The sequence below is a fragment of the Equus caballus genome, chromosome 1, assembly GCF_041296265.1.
Source record: "Equus caballus isolate H_3958 breed thoroughbred chromosome 1, TB-T2T, whole genome shotgun sequence".
Classification (NCBI taxonomy): Eukaryota; Metazoa; Chordata; class Mammalia; order Perissodactyla; family Equidae; genus Equus; species Equus caballus.
In genome coordinates, this window is record NC_091684.1 from 185,166,228 (window position 1) to 185,183,139 (window position 16,912).

The following is a 16,912-nucleotide window of genomic DNA, read 5'->3' on the forward strand; positions in this document are numbered from 1 at the left end:
ACAAGGAACGAACGAGTGGGATTCAAAGCACCACTGATCCAACGAGAACTTTCTGTACAATAACTCAATTCATAAATTAACACTGAATTTGGCACATCTGAGCCGCCAAGTTTTCAGTGCTTTTTAGATGATTTTGTTAGACCTTTTTTTGGTTAGTAAGAGTTTTAGTTTTGCACACGGACAGACCTCCAAAAGCAAACTTGAGTTGCCTTAAAATAAAACAAATCTTTGATTTATGGCTCTCTTACCCTCAGTAGAGGAGTTACCAAGACCAAATTAGGAATCCTTTAGCTATACTACTGTTATTCGGGCATATCTGCAGGTACTGTACCTGAATAAATATACCAAATTCATTAAAACAAAAAAGTTCCACTCTAGTGTATCAGAAGTTTCTAGAGGAACTTTTATGTGGGGTTATGTGGGGTTCCCTGACCTACAATTGCTAAAAGGAGAAACAGAAAATTCACATTTGAAAATATAATTTTAAATCGAGAGAGAAATCATCTTTAACAATCTGAAGTCTAACAACCTCTAAGAGATCGCGTTTTGTCAAAGAGTCCATTTTAAATGACAAATGAACGATAAAGTTACCTTAGCCGCTTGAGATTCTCTTAAGTAATATTTTAAAAGGTCAGAAAGTTTGAGGTCCTCATCAGCAGACACTCGTGCTTCTATTTTCTGAAGAAGGAGAAAAATTCAGCATTGAGTCAGCACTTACATTCTACACTCAGTGTTTTCTTTCTTAATTACTCTAAAAACAGTTATAAATACCTACAGTATCCATTCCTATTTAATCTAGGTTTTCTTCCCTTCTCCTTTACTAGCCTGTTCCTTTTCTTTGTAACTCTGAGAAAAAGTGAACAGAAAAAAGAAGACGAGATCAAAGGAGATTTGCGAACGGATGGAAGGACTCTCTATTTGACTCAAGTTCTTGGCTGTAAGGAGTTTCAATATCGATAACCTTTCAGCTTCACTTATATTTTCTCTCTTCGTTTCAACAACTGATATGTACACGTGATTCTAAAGTCACAGAGGCTGGCAATGGTAGACTAGGTAATGCAAACCAATCCTCCTGCTGAGCACAGCCAGAAAACAGAGTCAAAACATTAGCAAAATGTGTCTGAAGACACTGAAGAGTGACAGACACATGGGGTTAGTCTGAGCTGGGATGACACGGGAAGCAGCCATGTCAGACAAAAAAGGTGAGAACTCTTCCTTCAGCCTGGAGAGAGAGGATAGAGCAGATGTATTACATCAAGCAAATACGACATGGGGACCTTGTGTGGATCCTGATTCAAACAACTGCCACAGGAAAAAGCCACTTATGAGACAACTGGGAACATCTGCATACTGGATATCTGATGACATTAAGGGAAATCATTGATAATTGTATTGGCTGTATTAAAGTTAGGTCTTTTTTCATTCCTTCTTCTCCCCAAAGCCCCCCAGTACATAGTTGTATACTGTAGTTGTGAGTGCCTCTGGTTGTGGTATGTGGGACGCCGCCTCAGCACGACCTGTCGAGCGGTGCCATGTCTGCGCCCAAGATCCGAATCTGCGAAACCCTGGGCCGCCAAAGTGGAGCTTGTGAACTTAACCACTGTGCCATGGGGCCGGCCCCTAAAATTAACTCTTATCTGAACAAAAAGAGAGATGGGGCCGGCCCCGTGGCTGAATGGTTAAATTTGTGCGCTCTGCTTCGGCAGCCCAGGGTTTCGCTGGTTCAGATCCCGGGTATGGACATGGCAACGCTTGTCAAGTCACGCGGCGGCAGGCGTCACTCATATAAAGTAGAGGAAGATCGGCACGGATGTTAGCTCAGGGCCAGTCTTCCTCAGCAAAAAAAGAGGAGTATTGGCAGCAGATGTTAGCTCACGGCTAACCTTCCTCAAACAAAAGAAAGAAAGAAAGAATTGTACCTACATATGACAACATGGATCAATTTTATGTACATAATGTTGAGGGAATGGAATGACACATAGAAAGAATACATACTGTATTTATGTGAAATCTGAAAACAAAGCTAATCTCTGCTGTTAGAAGCTAGGCCAGTGGTTACCCTTGCAGGAGGGGGTGACTCAAAGGCAGCTGAAGGAGGCAGGGCATCTGGCTGCTGGTAATATTCTATTTCTTGATCTGGGTGTTCATGACATGGGTGTGTTGAATGTGTAAAATTTCACTGAGCTGTACACGACTGCTATGCGCTCTTTCCTATATATAGAATACACTTCAATAAAACGTTAGAAAAACTTGAAGCTTCTTAAAAAATATGATTAATGGAGAAATAAACCTACGGAACTTCTTAACCTAACAGATAAGAGCACAGACACAAAGTATATTCAAAATTGATGTAGAGAAATTTCGATAACATGCTAGACAGATGTTGGGTGCTTTGAACTATGGCTCCCCTTCTTCCCTGAGAAGGAGGGTACGTGTCCCCTCCTCCTGAATCTGGGCTCTAAGGCTGCTTGACCAGTACAGAAGTGATGCTGTGCAAGTGCCCAGGCCCAGGCCTTAGGAAACGAGCAGCTTGCACTTCCCGGCTTTTGGGATGCTCCCTTTTGGAAGCTAGCCAGCATGCTGTGAGGAAGCTTAAGCAGCTCCGTGGAAAAGCCACATCTACGTCTTACAGTCACCAGCCCTAGCAGAAGTCCCAGCTGACGGCCAGTATCAAGTCCCAGACATAGGTGCCTTCAGACAATTCCGGCCCCCAGCCTTCACGTGTCCTCTGTCGAGGCCCCAGACATCAAGGAGCAGTCAAGCCCTCTCTGCTGTGCCCTTTCTGAACTCCTGACCCCCAAACCCATTAGCAGAGTAAAATGGCGGTTGTTTCAAGCTACTGATTCTAGGATGGTTTGTTACATGCAATAATAACCAGAACAACATGCAAACACCAAAGCCAATACGGGCCGTGTGGCTATGGAAATGTGCCACCCAGATCTCCTTCAAGAGAAACTGCAGGCTGCACGGACACAGTTCATCGAAAGCCTGACTGCAGTCTCCCTGGATCCAGAACCAGGTTCTTATGAAGGTTCCCTCCATCCTCCCCTCCTGGCCTCGGTGCCAATGTCACACAGCCAATGACGGAGCACAGGGGTAGCAGTGCCGGCCCACTCTTGCCTGGTGCAGAATTCCTCTCACGGGTGACTGTGGCTCAGGGACTCCCATCTGACCTGGACAAAACTTTCTGAAAACTGCACCAAAGTCGGAAACTCTTCCTACCCAGCCCTCCTTCCTCTGCGCTCTCCTTTCACAGGGGTAGACCTGCACTGTGCCTGAAGGCTCTTCCCGTCTACTCCTGCTCCTTCCCCTCTTTCTCCATAAATCTCTTGTACTCTAATCCCACCTCAACATCTGCTTCTGAAAGAATTGACTCATAAGGCTATTTTGTGATAGATCCCTCGTCTCTTGATGCAAAAGCACAGAAAAACAATGATACCTTCCCAGAAAATGCTCATTGAATAAACATCAAAGGCAGAACAAAGGGCTATATGGACCCTGGTATAACAAGAGTGAGGTATTTAAGGACTTTTTCCTTTGTGAGAGAACTTCTCCTTTCTTTCTTTCTTTCGTTTTTTTTTTTTTTTTTTTTTGCTGAGGAAGATTTGCCCTGAGCTAACATCCATGCCAATCTTTCTCTATTTTTGAGTATGTGGGCTGCCAGCACAGCATGGCCACTAACAGAGTGGTGCCGGTCCATGCCCGGGAACTGGGCCCAGGCCACTGAAGCGGAGCATGCTCAACTTAACCACTAGGCCACCGTGGCTGGCACCGAACACCTCCTTTTCCTTTATTTATCTCCACCACATCACTCAATTGACAAGGTCATGCCGAAATCAGCTTTCTGCAATGGACTAGCCACCACCACTCTCAGCTAAGCACCACTAAGCATCTAATAAACATTTTCACTATTCTATCAACTGATCAAAAATGTTAAATATTATTATATTATTGTACCTAAGACCAATCCCTGAAAACCAAGACTATGCTAATATTAAATTATTACTACTGTGAATGAAACCTCCTGCAGTTGTACACTTGCCTCATATTGATACAACTCACTTTCTTTCTTTCTTTCTTTTTTTTACACAATTCAGTTTTAAACCAGTCTTTCACGGGAAATCAAAAGCAATACAGTCTTGGTAAAATTATAATGAATCTAAGACTTCCTTCGGGCTTACAAAGTCGCAGAAAAGCACAATTCTTCATAAAAATAAACCCAGTGTCCGTAATTAACGTGTTTTCTGATCAAAAATGTGAACTTTTGCACAAACACCAAAAGGCCGTAACAAAAATCCAATTTCCTGAGCAACTCGAAATGTTCAAGTCTAAATGTGTCCCTTCATCCTGAAGTGCAACGCGTCTTCCTCAGTAAAGTTAAACACAGCCACAAGGTCAACAGGACTGGATGCAGAGGTCTACGCTCCCAAAGGGCAATTAATGGTACTTACTCTTGTTTTATCAAACAGTTCTGAAACTTTGAGAAAAAACCTGGAAAGGAAAAATACTTCATCAGAAGCTACCTCTGAAAGAATTTTCCATCTCAAATGTTCAGAGAAGATGCCCCCAAAGCACATTGCTAATGGACATTCTCGTCTCATTACGAGATCGGATGGTCTTGTTCACTGCAGATGACATTCAGCTCCACAAAAATCTCTCCACCTCCACCCAGGTGACAGATGCTTGAAATCTGCTGTTACGGAAAATCTTCTCATTTCAAGAGGACAGTCTAAGCCATACATTAAACTTAACAATTTGTCCTGATATTCTTTAGCAATGTGCCACATAAAACTAAATAAAGCGTACACCTTCAACATTATCACAGAAGCATAGAAGGGTCACATCCAAAGAGACGAAAGGCTGATTTAAAAGGAAAACACTGCAGCCGGGACAGTTCTTGAAGTTATTTGAATGCTATGTTTTAAACATTTTCAGATAGAGCTGCTTTGTTTTGGAAAACAAAGAAATGGATGACCAGTCTCTGTCTCAGAATTCACTTTCACTTTTAACTAAACAGCCTCTCTGTCAAATGCTGGCACCAAGTAAAAAATATCCCAACGCCAAACTGTTAAAGGATATTCTGTAAAAACCTGTAATTATAGATGACATTATAATTGGATTCGGGCAAATACTTTGAAAGCAAAAGCACAATCTGATGAACTCTGCTTTATTGAAAAGAACTTGCTTTGACAGGTTTATGTCAGATAACACGTGGCAAGGTTGACTTGTTTCCTCTAATCAAATTCTTAACAACTAACTCTTCGGGAAGGTAGCCTGTTAATTAGTGTAAGCGATGGTACCTTGCTCTGCAGAAAAACTTGGATCTTCTCTGTCTACTGAGACAGGATAGACTAGACAAAAGTTCAGGATGTGGTCTGGAGACAGACATGGACTATGAAAATAGTTTTCCCACTTAAAAACGTTTTACAAATATGTTTGAATTATTTTTCAATGAAGAGCTGAGTTTAAACAATATTATGGGAGCAACTAAAATGAACTACAGTTAGACTAAAATTAAAGTGGAAAACTAGCATAAAGTAAGCAAAGGACAGCTGTGTAAGCAAACTTCTAGAGAGCTTTTCTACACTGACGTGCCACCACCTTCCCATCCGGCTGCCCCTAGGACGCTCTAACACTCACTCAGCCGGGAAACTGGAAGAGCCGGCCTCTGGAAAAAGGGCAAACCGATAGCGTCAAATTTGACTTTAAAAGTGAATTTGGGCTCCAATGAAATACACACATATATATTCTACTTCCAAAATAGCCTTTCTTATTTATAATAAGCTTTATCAAACCTAACAACATTTTGACATAAATTCTATCTGCCTCTCTCTCTCTCACACACACACAAACACAAATCAGCCCGTTTTCATCAAATCAAACATTGTAAATGTTAAAATTATACGTTAAAGTCCATTTTTATTTCTCAAATTTAAAAAATGAGAGAGAAAGGGAGGAGGAAAAATGACGCTGACCCACGTGTCGTAAGAAGCTCCTTATTATCAATGTGTTTGGATAAAAATACTCCAAAATGCCTGCTGGGTCAGAAGCATTGTGTGTGCCCAGGCTGCCAACAAAAGTTTTCTGTTTTATGCATATTTACGGTTTTTAATTAGAATCCTTACTTGCATATATCTGTAGAATCCTGAGTTCCTAAAGCATATAACGAAGAACCAATTCTATTGTAATCATCTGCGGCACCTAGAGAAAAAGTTTTAAGAATTTAATATATTTATTCATTGATTCAAAAATACTTACTGAGCCTGTCAAACAATGTGTATGTGATACGAGACACCCGCAGTCTAGTGAAGGAAATGACAAACATGACTCTAACACAGTATGAGGAACATTATACTAGATGGAGGTACAAACTAGTTTGGGAGCAGAGGAAACACGATTCCCCGAGTGAGTCGGGCGAGGATCTGAAGACACTACAGAATGAGCTGGAGCTTGTGGGACGAGCAATCTTTACCGGGCAAAGTGGAGGGGAGAGCATTTTGGGTGAAGGGAAGAGCATGGGTAAAGGCCAGGGAGATTTGACAGAGCAGAGTCTGCTCAGAGAGCCTTCTGGGAGTATGGCCTGCAGGGTCGGAGGGCAGTGCAGGGAGCTGCAGACAGAGAAATAAATTGGAAGCAACTTGGGGAAGAAAGGGTTTTGTACGCCATGATAAAGACTGCATTTGAAGTTGCGGGAACAGGTGTTATTAAACAGTCCTACAGCATAGTGGTGGTAAAATCAACCCGATAACGATTTTAGACAACCAATGCTGCTTCCCAGAGTAAAGACTAGAAGTAGAGAGACACAAAGGGAGGGTGAGCAACTAGGAAACTGCTGTGTCAGACACAGAGGGTCAGGATGAAGACCGTGGGAAGGGTGAGAGCAGAGAGAAACCCACAAAGCTGAAAGATACGTAGGAAGTGAAATAGGCAGGATTTACACCCAGTCCCTGAGGGAGGAGGGGAAATGATGGCATGTGGCAAGCTAGATGAATGGTGGCACACTACCCTTGGGTGCTGGGAAGCCAAGTATTCAACTTCAGCACAATACTCTTCCTAGGGCTCGCCCCGCAGGACAAGGCGCTTGTTGCGAAAAGATTATAACGGATGCTTCTACTGGTTTCAGAAAAAGGACTGTGCAGTGCAATGCCTACTGCCTGGGGTCCAATCCCAGCTTCCCGAAAACCAGCACATCACTTAACTTGTCTATGCCTCAATTTCCTCACCTGGAGATGGGAGATAATGATAGTACCCACTTCCTGTAATTATTTGGAGGATTAAATGAGTTAATAAATCTTACTATGGTACCTAGCAAATAGCAAGTACAGTACTATACAAATGTTTGCTATTATTAATTAATAACATCCAAGACATGCCTACTTTGAATGGAAATTCCCACGTATACTAGCAGTAGTTTTACAGGCTTTCATGTGTTTATTCTCTAACAAAAGAGTAATTCTTATACTTGTGTTGTACAAAACCATGTTCAACTGATAAATCTGAAATTTAGTGACTGTTTACTGTACTTAGTGTTAGTCAAAACACCTATTTTAACATCTGTGGACGGTAACTTTTGTAGGTGGGACTCCTTCCTATTATCTTAACCTCCAAGTTTCATTTAAAAAATAAGTAATACCTAAAAATCACTTAAAGGTTGGTTTATCAAGAGGCAGGAATCAAAAACGAGTTTTGTGTTTACTATCGAATACATTAATATTTTATGCTTAAGTTGGCCCTGAAAGTACTTTTTAGAGAAAGAAATTCCAGGATTCTAATAACACCTGGCTCTGAGAACATCACCCTCTTCACATTATTATGTGATCACAGACAATATGCAAACTGCCCTGATGTTATACCTCAGAATTCACAATGATGCTGAAAGGCTTAAGTTTTCATACTCCAGGCAAAGTTCATTCATTACAAAGAAGTGGTTTTTACTTTATGATGAGTATTTTGTAAAACAGGTTCACTGTCATCTCTCCTAAAGCACCATTCCGTCTGGGTCAATAAATAGAAATAAGAAGAATCACTAATTTCTTCAGTTTCCTTAACAGATGATTGATTCTCTACCTTTGCAGTTCTTCACGTTTCCACAGCCACAATACATCCTCTGTGATAAGACTTATTACAATGTACTGTAATTTTTTGCCCTCCTTAAAGGCACAGACTATATTTTCTTCATCTTGAAGTCACCACCGTCTAACAAAATGGTTGGTACAAAATAGATATGCCATATGCTAACAGATATTTAGTTTATGAACTAAATAGGTCTGTAAGAAATTAAAAAGTATAGTAGGGGGGCCGGCCCCATGGCTGAGTGGCTAAGTTCTCGTGCTCCGCTGCAGGCAGCCCAGTGTTTTGTTGGTTCGAATCCTGGGTGCGGACATGGTACTGCTCATCGAGCCACGCTGAGGCGGCGTCCCACATGCCATAGCTAGAGGGACCCGCAACTAAGAATATACAACGATGTACTGGGGAGCTTTGGGGAGAAAAAGGAAAAAAAAAAAATCTTACAAAAAAAAAAGTATAGTCCCATTTTAAGTCATCAAACCTAAAATTAAGGGCATTCCTAATTCCTAATAATTACAATCCACACTAGTATGTACCGTTTCATATTTACAAACTTTTTCTTAATAGAGGAGTAAAAGTGTAAGATATTCTATCCTTAATGTCATTTTATAAACAAGGAAACCCACATAAGACTAAACATGTGGTCTAACAGGCTCTAAAGCAAATTGGTAATGAATCTAGGAAGAAATTCAGGTTTCCCACACTTTTACTTTAGAGTTCTTAATTATGGAACAGGCAAGTATAAACCACTACTTCTTAGAAGAAATCTGCAAATCACAAAGCTATAAGAAAATAAAATATAAAAATAATTCTTAACCCTCCTAAAAGAATGACACAAGAACAGAAGCTACCAAGCCAGAGACTTCTGCATTTCCTCCTTTCTACTCCGACACGTAACAATCCTCAAAAATAGAGGCTCACACTTTCAGGTCCCTACTGAGTGAGTGTCTGTATCAGAGGTTCTCAAACCTTCTAGTCTAAGGGCTCCGTTACACTCTTCAAAACTACTGAGGACCCTGAAGAGCTTTCATTTATGTCAGTTATATTTATCAAATGTACTGTATTTCTTTTTAAAAGTAAAACAAAATTTTAAAATATTTACTAATTCATTTAAAATAACAATATCAAAACCATTATGTTAACATAAATAATATTTCACATTTACAATAGCTTTAAATTTAAATTTCAAATTTAAATTAGTGAGCAGAGTGACTGGTACATTCTTGCAAATCTCTTTTGTGTCCGGCTTAACAGAAGACAGCTGGATTCTCTTATCTGCTTCTGCATTCAACCTACTGCGATATATTGTTTTTGTTTAAGTATGTAGAGAAAATCCAGCCTCAAACAGACGTGTAACTGACAGGGAAGACGTATTTTACTACTATTTTCAGATAATTGAGGATATTCTTCTTTGATACCACATCAAAACTCAACAAGTAGTAGTTTCTTTAAGAGTTAGCAATGTGGAATCTAAAAGCCTATCAACGAACTTTTTGTACTCTGTTACATTAAACCCCAGTTGGATAAGTGATATCTATCCCAAGAATTCAAAGTTGGTTTAACATCTGAAAGTCAATCAATGCAATTAACCACACTTATAGACTGAAAAAGAAAAACCATATGATTATCTCAATAGTTGCAAAAAGTACATCTGACAAAATCCAACACTCATTCCTGACTTAAAAAAAGAAAAAACCCTCTCAGAAAACTAGGAGTTTAAGAGAACTTTCTCAACCTGATAAAACGCATCTAAGAAAAACCTACACATGACAACATAATTAATGGTTTGAAGCTGCATGCTTTCCCCACAAGATAAGTAATGAGGCAAAAATGCCTGCCCCCACCACTTCCATCAGCACTGGAGTGGACGGTATAGCTATAGTACATCAGGGCAAGGAAAAGAGAAACGGCATACAAATTGAAAAGGAAGAAGCATAACTTTTTATTAGCAGATGATCATCTATGTAGAAAATCCTAAGGAATCCACAAAATAGTTACTAGAACTAATAGTCTACTATTAGTAGTAGAATAGTACTACTATTAGTATGGTTTAGTATGGTTTGCAAGATAGAAGATCAATATTGAAAATACGTCGTGTTTCTATATATTAGTAAAGAAGAACTAGAAACAAATTTAAAAACGACATCATTTACAATAGCATCAAAAAATAATTAGGGATCGATCTAACTAAAGATGTATAACATTGGTACATTGGAAACTATAAAACATTGCTGAGAGAATTTAAAGAAAACCTAACTAAATGGACAGATATATACCATATTCTTGAGTCAGAAGAATCAATACTGTTAAGATGTCAATTTTCTCCAAACTGATCTACAGATTCTATACAGTTCCAATCAAAAGAACGACAAATTCTTGCATCATTCTTTGAGGAGGCATTTTTGTAGAAAGTGACAAGCTGATTCTAAAATCCGTATGAAAATGTAAAGAACCTAGGGGGATCAAAACAACTTTGAAAGAACAAAGTTGGAGGACTTACACAGAAAAGATGTTCAACATCATTAGTCATTAGGGAAATGCAAATTAAAACCACATTGAGACACCACTACTAACGTATTAGAATGGCTAAAATGAAAGAGACTGACCATCCCTGCTGGCAATGATGTGAAACAATTGGAACTCTCACACACAGCATGTAAAATGGTACAATCATTTTGGAAAAAAGTTTGGCAATTTTTTAAAAAGCTGAATGAACATACACTTCCCACATGACCCAGCCATTCTACTTCTAGGTAATACCCAAGAGAAATGAAAGCATATGTCTATACAAAGACTTATATACAGATGGTTCATGTCAGTTTTATTCATAATGGCCAAAAGCTAGCAACAACCCAAATGTCCAGCAATAGCTGAATGGTTAGAACTGTGGTATAGCCATATAATGGCATATCACTCAGAAATAAAAAGGAATGAACTACTGATGCATATGACAGCACGGATGAATCTCAAAATAATTTTGTTGAGTTTCAAAGCCAGACACTAAAGAGTACATACTGTCTTATTCTATGTACACAAAATTCTAGAAAATGCAAACTAATCTATATGAGATAGAAAGCAGATCAATGGTAGCTTGAAGATGGATGGGAAGCAAGGACTTCAAAGGGCCACAAGGAAACTTTCGCTGGTGATGGGTATTTCATTATCTTGATTGTGGCAATGATTTCAAACAAGTCAAAACTTATCAAACTGTATATGCTGAATAGTGCAGCTTATGATATCTATTATATCTCAATAAAGCTGTTCAAAAAACCCCACTGGTCTATCTTGCACTTTGAATGGATCTTTTACATACATGATTTTGTAACTTCATGCACTTGATCATTCAGAAAATACTAATTCAATGAATTATGCAAATCTTCCAAATGTTGACACACTTCAGTATATAATATCAAAAATTCACATTCACTAATATTATTATCAATCTCCTTAGATAAGTCTTTCATTATTGGGAAGCTCATGGTGATGGATACAAGTTTTCCAAAATTCTAATTATTGCTGGAAAGCTTGACTTTTATCATTGTTAACACATACTGTCAGTTGTTTCCCTTGAAGTGACAGGCTCATTTGGTTAATTTCTGAGAAAATGTCTACCAAATACTTAAGTCTGAATAATACATACCACAATTTGTCTGTCAGTCATTCTTTCAAGTAAAAATGGTGTTCTCTGAAAAAAAGTAGCTAGTTCAGCTGCAACTCAATCACTAAAAGGCTTTTCTAGAGTCTACCACACTTCAGTATGCAAGTGCTTTATGCATACCTCCCATTTCATCACCCAGAATGTAAAACAGCGTGTACTCAAGGGAGGAGATTAATTATAATTAAAAAGTTCTAGTGCTTCATCAAGTAAATTCTTAATTGAAATGATTACTTAATTGCAAATGCATGGTGAGAAAGAATACAGTGACCGTAAGTAGTTTGGTGCCACTGCCTTGATCTTGTGCTAAGGCACCAGCAATTTTATCCACCATGGCTTCTGCATCATCAGTGTAAAAGTCAATATGTTGAAAAAAGCCAAAAAGCATCGGAAGATTACAGTGAAAGTACTTTTGACCTCACAGACTTGCTAAAAGGGTCTCGGGGTCAAAGTTCCATAGACCGCAGTTCAAGAACCACTGCTCGTTATCAGGACTTAAACTGTAAGTAACACGACTCTACAATTATACCATTAAAAAGTGTAAGCTTTAGCCATAGAGAAAAAACCTTACTTTTGTGGGATCTTGTCATCCTATCAGATTTAGCAGATGCATCCTTAACTCGGTTATGATATTCTAAAAGGAATGTTCGTTCATGCTCAAAGAAATCATCTACATCCTATAAGATCAAAAGAAAAAAACTTTTTTCACTTATTTGCTTTAGTATAATACGCAAATCAGTTTATCATTCTAATCATAAAAGATCATCAATAAAACAGCACAGCTATCCTCTAATAATCAGGTGTTAGAGTGATTTCATCAATAAGTTCAGACTTTAACAGACATGCGTTTCCATCTCTCAAGGAAGAAATCTGTGGTTTGTGTCCCCAGGCTGAGCTCCCCACGTGGTTCACGTTCACATGCTGTACTCTGAAACATGCTCCTGAGCTCTGCCTCTCCAATCCGGCCTCCCCAACAAATAACTATGCCAGCGGGAGTGACCGATGGCTCCCGAGAAAAAAGAAAGAAACTCTGCTAGACAAGCGAAAATCTCTCTCTCTTGGTCTCATGTATTCTATGGGCCGTGCCTGAAGGCTGCCGGGCCTTCTCAACAGGGCCCTCTCTGCTTTGGGGAACCTGGCCAAACCAACTATCTGGGAGCAGTTATGGCGTTAACTAGCATCTTCAACCTTTTTTGGGAACAAAGCTAAATATACATTAAAAATAAAAATTGTTAACAGTAGTTCCCCCTCTTTGACAATAGCAATCATTTAATGAAAAAGCATCAGTTGACATGATGTAATTCAAGACACATCAACAGAATGCAAGAAGATAAAGTACGGATAAAATGTGACTTAAAATCTGTAGTTCATGTGTACCAGTTTTCTTAACTGTAAAAACGGGGATAAAACTATCTAACTTGCAGGGTTGTAGCGAAGATGAAATAAGAAAATGTGAGCTACTAAGCAACACATTGTAAATCTTCAAAAAATGTTAGTTATTACTAACATAAAATTAAATTAAAATCTTAATAATATAGTGGTTTACATTTAATGCTAAGAGAAATGTTCAAAATTAATGCCTAGCAGCATCAAAATGGAAGTAAGCTGAGTCCTTATTAGGAAGCAGCTAATTTTTTTTTTTTTGAGGAAGATTAGCCCTGAGCTAACTGCTGCCAATCTTCCTCTTTTTGCTGAGGAAGACTGGCCCTGAGCTAACATCAGTGCCCATCTTCCTCTACTTTATGTGTGGGACGCCTACCACAGCATGGCTTGCCAAGTGGTGCCATGTCTGCACCCGGGATCCAAACTGACGAACCCCAGGCCGCTGAAGCGGAACGTATGCACTTAACCACTGTGCAACCAGGCTGGCCCCACTAATTTTTAATTATTAATAAACAGCACATGCATCGTCAACACATCACTTGACCTATCTCTGAAAAATCAAAGTAGAAATCAGATAAATAGTATTTCACACCTAAGTTTTATTGTAGATGTATCTATAAAAACAGGCAATGGTGATAAAGCATCACTATTTCTCTTTTTTAGTATTTGCTTGATAACGTAATATAAACATTTTTCTCATATTTTAATGGTAAAAGTTTTCAGATAAATCAATTCTTGTACCATTTTTAGAACATCACTAAGAAAATTTAGGTCTCATTTAGGTAAATAATTAACTCTGTAAGTGTTATGACACATATTACCTCGTTTAATCTTTCCAACAATCCTGTGAGGTAGGTAATATTATTAACCACATTTAGAAAATGGGAAACCGAGATTCAGAGGAAGAGATAACCTCAGCTGAGCTCTTCGAACTCCAAATGGGAACCCAGGTTTCCCCCAACATTTGTAAGGCCAAGGCCAAGCGTACAAATGGAGGCCGCCCCTCTTCTTGCCCCACCCTGTAGTTCTCTAAGGCACAGAGAGACCTCGTGTGCATGTGGCTGGACATTCCATCCTGCACAATGATTTTCTCCCTGTTCCTTCCCTCTACCCAGCTGCCCCATGGTCACCCCTCGATCACCCATCGAGTGCATATACCAGTGGCACAGTCCACCCACTGCAGGATGAGCTCAGAGAAGCCCAGGCAGGACCTGGAACAAAGCCTGGGAACTGGGCAGGGAAATAGGAGGTTCCAGAGACCTGGAGCACGGTCCGGCTTGGAGGGAAGGGGCGTGGGGGCTCCAGGTGGGCAATCCCCTTGGACCTGAGACCTCTCAGCCGTTGAAGAAAGGTACTCTCCAAAGAGTGGAACCCAGGGCGCGGGGCTCAGCTTCCCAGGCCTAAGGATCCTCCTGTGTGAACTTCTCTTTTACTCCAATATAACCTGCGCATCTGAAACCTCAATCTGTCTCCCTCTTAAAAGAAGTAAATTCTCAAACCAATACCTCTTGGTCAAATAAAGTCTTACCTTTACTCCTGAAACAATTACTCCATCTGCTGATTTAACCATGTTTTTAAAGAAATCTTCAAGTTTCTCTTTTTTATTTTTCCCTCGCACACTCAACTGAAAGGAAGGTAAATTGAAGTTAGCATTTTTTTTATATTACAAACGGAAAGCAGTGCTTCCTCTATTCTCTGACAGCAAAATGGCAATTTCCAAAGGATCCCAGTTTTCAAGCTTAATAAAGTGGCAGTTTCATCATGTGTACCTGTGATTTTCAAACTTTAGGACATTAAAAAGGAGTGTGGCCTCACTCTCAAAGATTCAAATTCAGCTGACCTACAAGAAGGTCTAGATATCTCAAATTTGACAAGGATATTTGATAATTCTATTGCAAAAAGCTCTCTCACTATACTTTGTCAAACACTACTAAATAATATAAAGACAACTAAAAAGTTAATCAAGAAGTTCCTTTAAATATGTGAAATTTACTGGAGTAAAATATACCACCATATGATTCTGTAAAAGCTCTGAAAATATTTTCTGCAAATTCTCCATTCTGAACTCATCCAAATATCATCTCTTGTCCTGTTTTTGGGGTCAGCAGTTTATAGTACAGGTATATAAAAAATGACTTTGCATAGCATGAATGGTTATTTAAACGCAAAACGAAGAAGCAGCTAACGCTTGACTCTACCACTTGCTGCATCAGGACGCCCCAGATAGGAACATCCCATCTAATTTCCTTACCCATGGCCATGGCTTCAATGCTCACCTTTATGTAACTGACACAAGTCTTGATCGTTACCCCTAAGCTCTTTCCTGAAACTTAGATCCTATGTCCAATTGCCTAAATCATATCCTTGTTGCATGGAGATTCTGCTAACCTTGCATTAGATGTGCCTAAAACAGTACTCATAATCTAATCTCCAGATTTTTCCTCTTTCTGGTTCCCTATATTCATGACCCCTCCATCCACCAAGCAGTCTCTTGGACTCCCATGTGTTCCCTAAAACCTCATGAATATCTTGAAATAATCTACAACTTCCTCCTTTCTCTCAAAGCTCAAATTCTACCAGCAAATGTCTAAATCTGTCCCTTTCCATTCCCACTGTCCTAGTAAAAGTCCTCACCACCTCTAGACTACTACATTGGACTACTAGTTAACATCCCCCAACTCCTCAATTCAATCCATTCTGCTGCTTGGGACAACATTCCAAAACCAAATTTTGAACATCTCCTCCTTACTCACTAACTTCACAGAGCTTCACGACGTTCAGAGAATGAAGGCCAGTCTCCTTAGCATGGCATTTGAGACTTTCAACAATCTGGTTCAACTTACCTTTCTACCAACCACTCTACCCCACACGTCTTATGTTTCAAATAGTTTTCAAAAGGAGCTTGGAACTCAGGTTCTCTGTACCTGAAATAGTATCCCCTCTCTCATCAAAAATTCTATTCAGACTTAATTAAACATCCAAATTAAAGGGCATCTCTTCATGAAATCCTTCTAAACTCCCAGAGGGAATTCACTGCTGTATCTTTAGACCTCCCAATGCACTGTTTTCTTTTTTTAATTGTATTTTTATTAATTAATTCATTAATTCACTCATTAACAAAACATTAATGAGTGTCTATTTCAGTCATGCACTGTAAATATAAAGATTAAGAGATGGCCCCTACTCTTAAAGTAACTTATGGTACAGAGGAGGATACAGAGAAGTAAGCATACGATTAAATATAGTATGAGGGGTGTAATGTCAGTGGGATTCACAGGGCACTAGGCCAGCACACAAGGAATTTAATACAGACTTAGAGGATGAGAAAGATTAGGTTGGAGGATGAATAACTAGTTAGGGGTTGCTTCAATAACCCAGCCAAGAACTATGAAAGTCAGAGCTAACCTTTAGGCCTGGCAATGGAAGGAAGCGGACACATTCCTAATATAGTAAGGGAGCAAAACAAAGAGGATTTGGTGACTCCTCAAAGGAACAGGGAATAGCAGGAGTCATGGGTAATTTTCAGGTTTTAAGGCCCTGGGAAGTGGTGGTACCTTCTTTGAGACAGAGAATAGAAAAGGAGGTATTGGTTTAAAGGGGAGTTCAGGTGAGGGTAAAATACCCAGAGGACACATAAATGGAGCTTTTCAGGAGACCGTTCAACAAATACGGATGGGACTCAAGAGTAATCCAGATTTGTAAATTAAGAGCATATTAGAATATGTGAAGCCATAGGAGTAGATGAGATCACTTAGGGAGAATTTATAGAATTAGAAGTCTAAAGGAACTTCTAGACTTCTAGAGGAC

General features: G+C 39.4%; 1 protein-coding gene across 3 annotated transcripts in view; it reads right to left on the reverse strand.

Moving 5' to 3' along the window:
- Positions 1 to 16,912, reverse strand: part of SNX6 (sorting nexin 6) — a 110,468-nt gene that overhangs the window by 72,009 nt on the left and 21,547 nt on the right. For 2 of the 3 annotated variants that reach the window (XM_023623861.2, XM_023623872.2), the window contains exons 7-11: positions 14,634 to 14,729; positions 12,294 to 12,399; positions 6,126 to 6,201; positions 4,452 to 4,491; positions 592 to 678 (exon numbers count right to left, since the gene is read on the reverse strand). In XM_023623861.2, coding sequence (XP_023479629.1) covers positions 592 to 678; positions 4,452 to 4,491; positions 6,126 to 6,201; positions 12,294 to 12,399; positions 14,634 to 14,729 — 405 coding nt within the window. The remainder of the gene's footprint in view (positions 1 to 591; positions 679 to 4,451; positions 4,492 to 6,125; positions 6,202 to 12,293; positions 12,400 to 14,633; positions 14,730 to 16,912) is intronic. The other variant, XR_011428520.1, reaches the window with a different exon arrangement.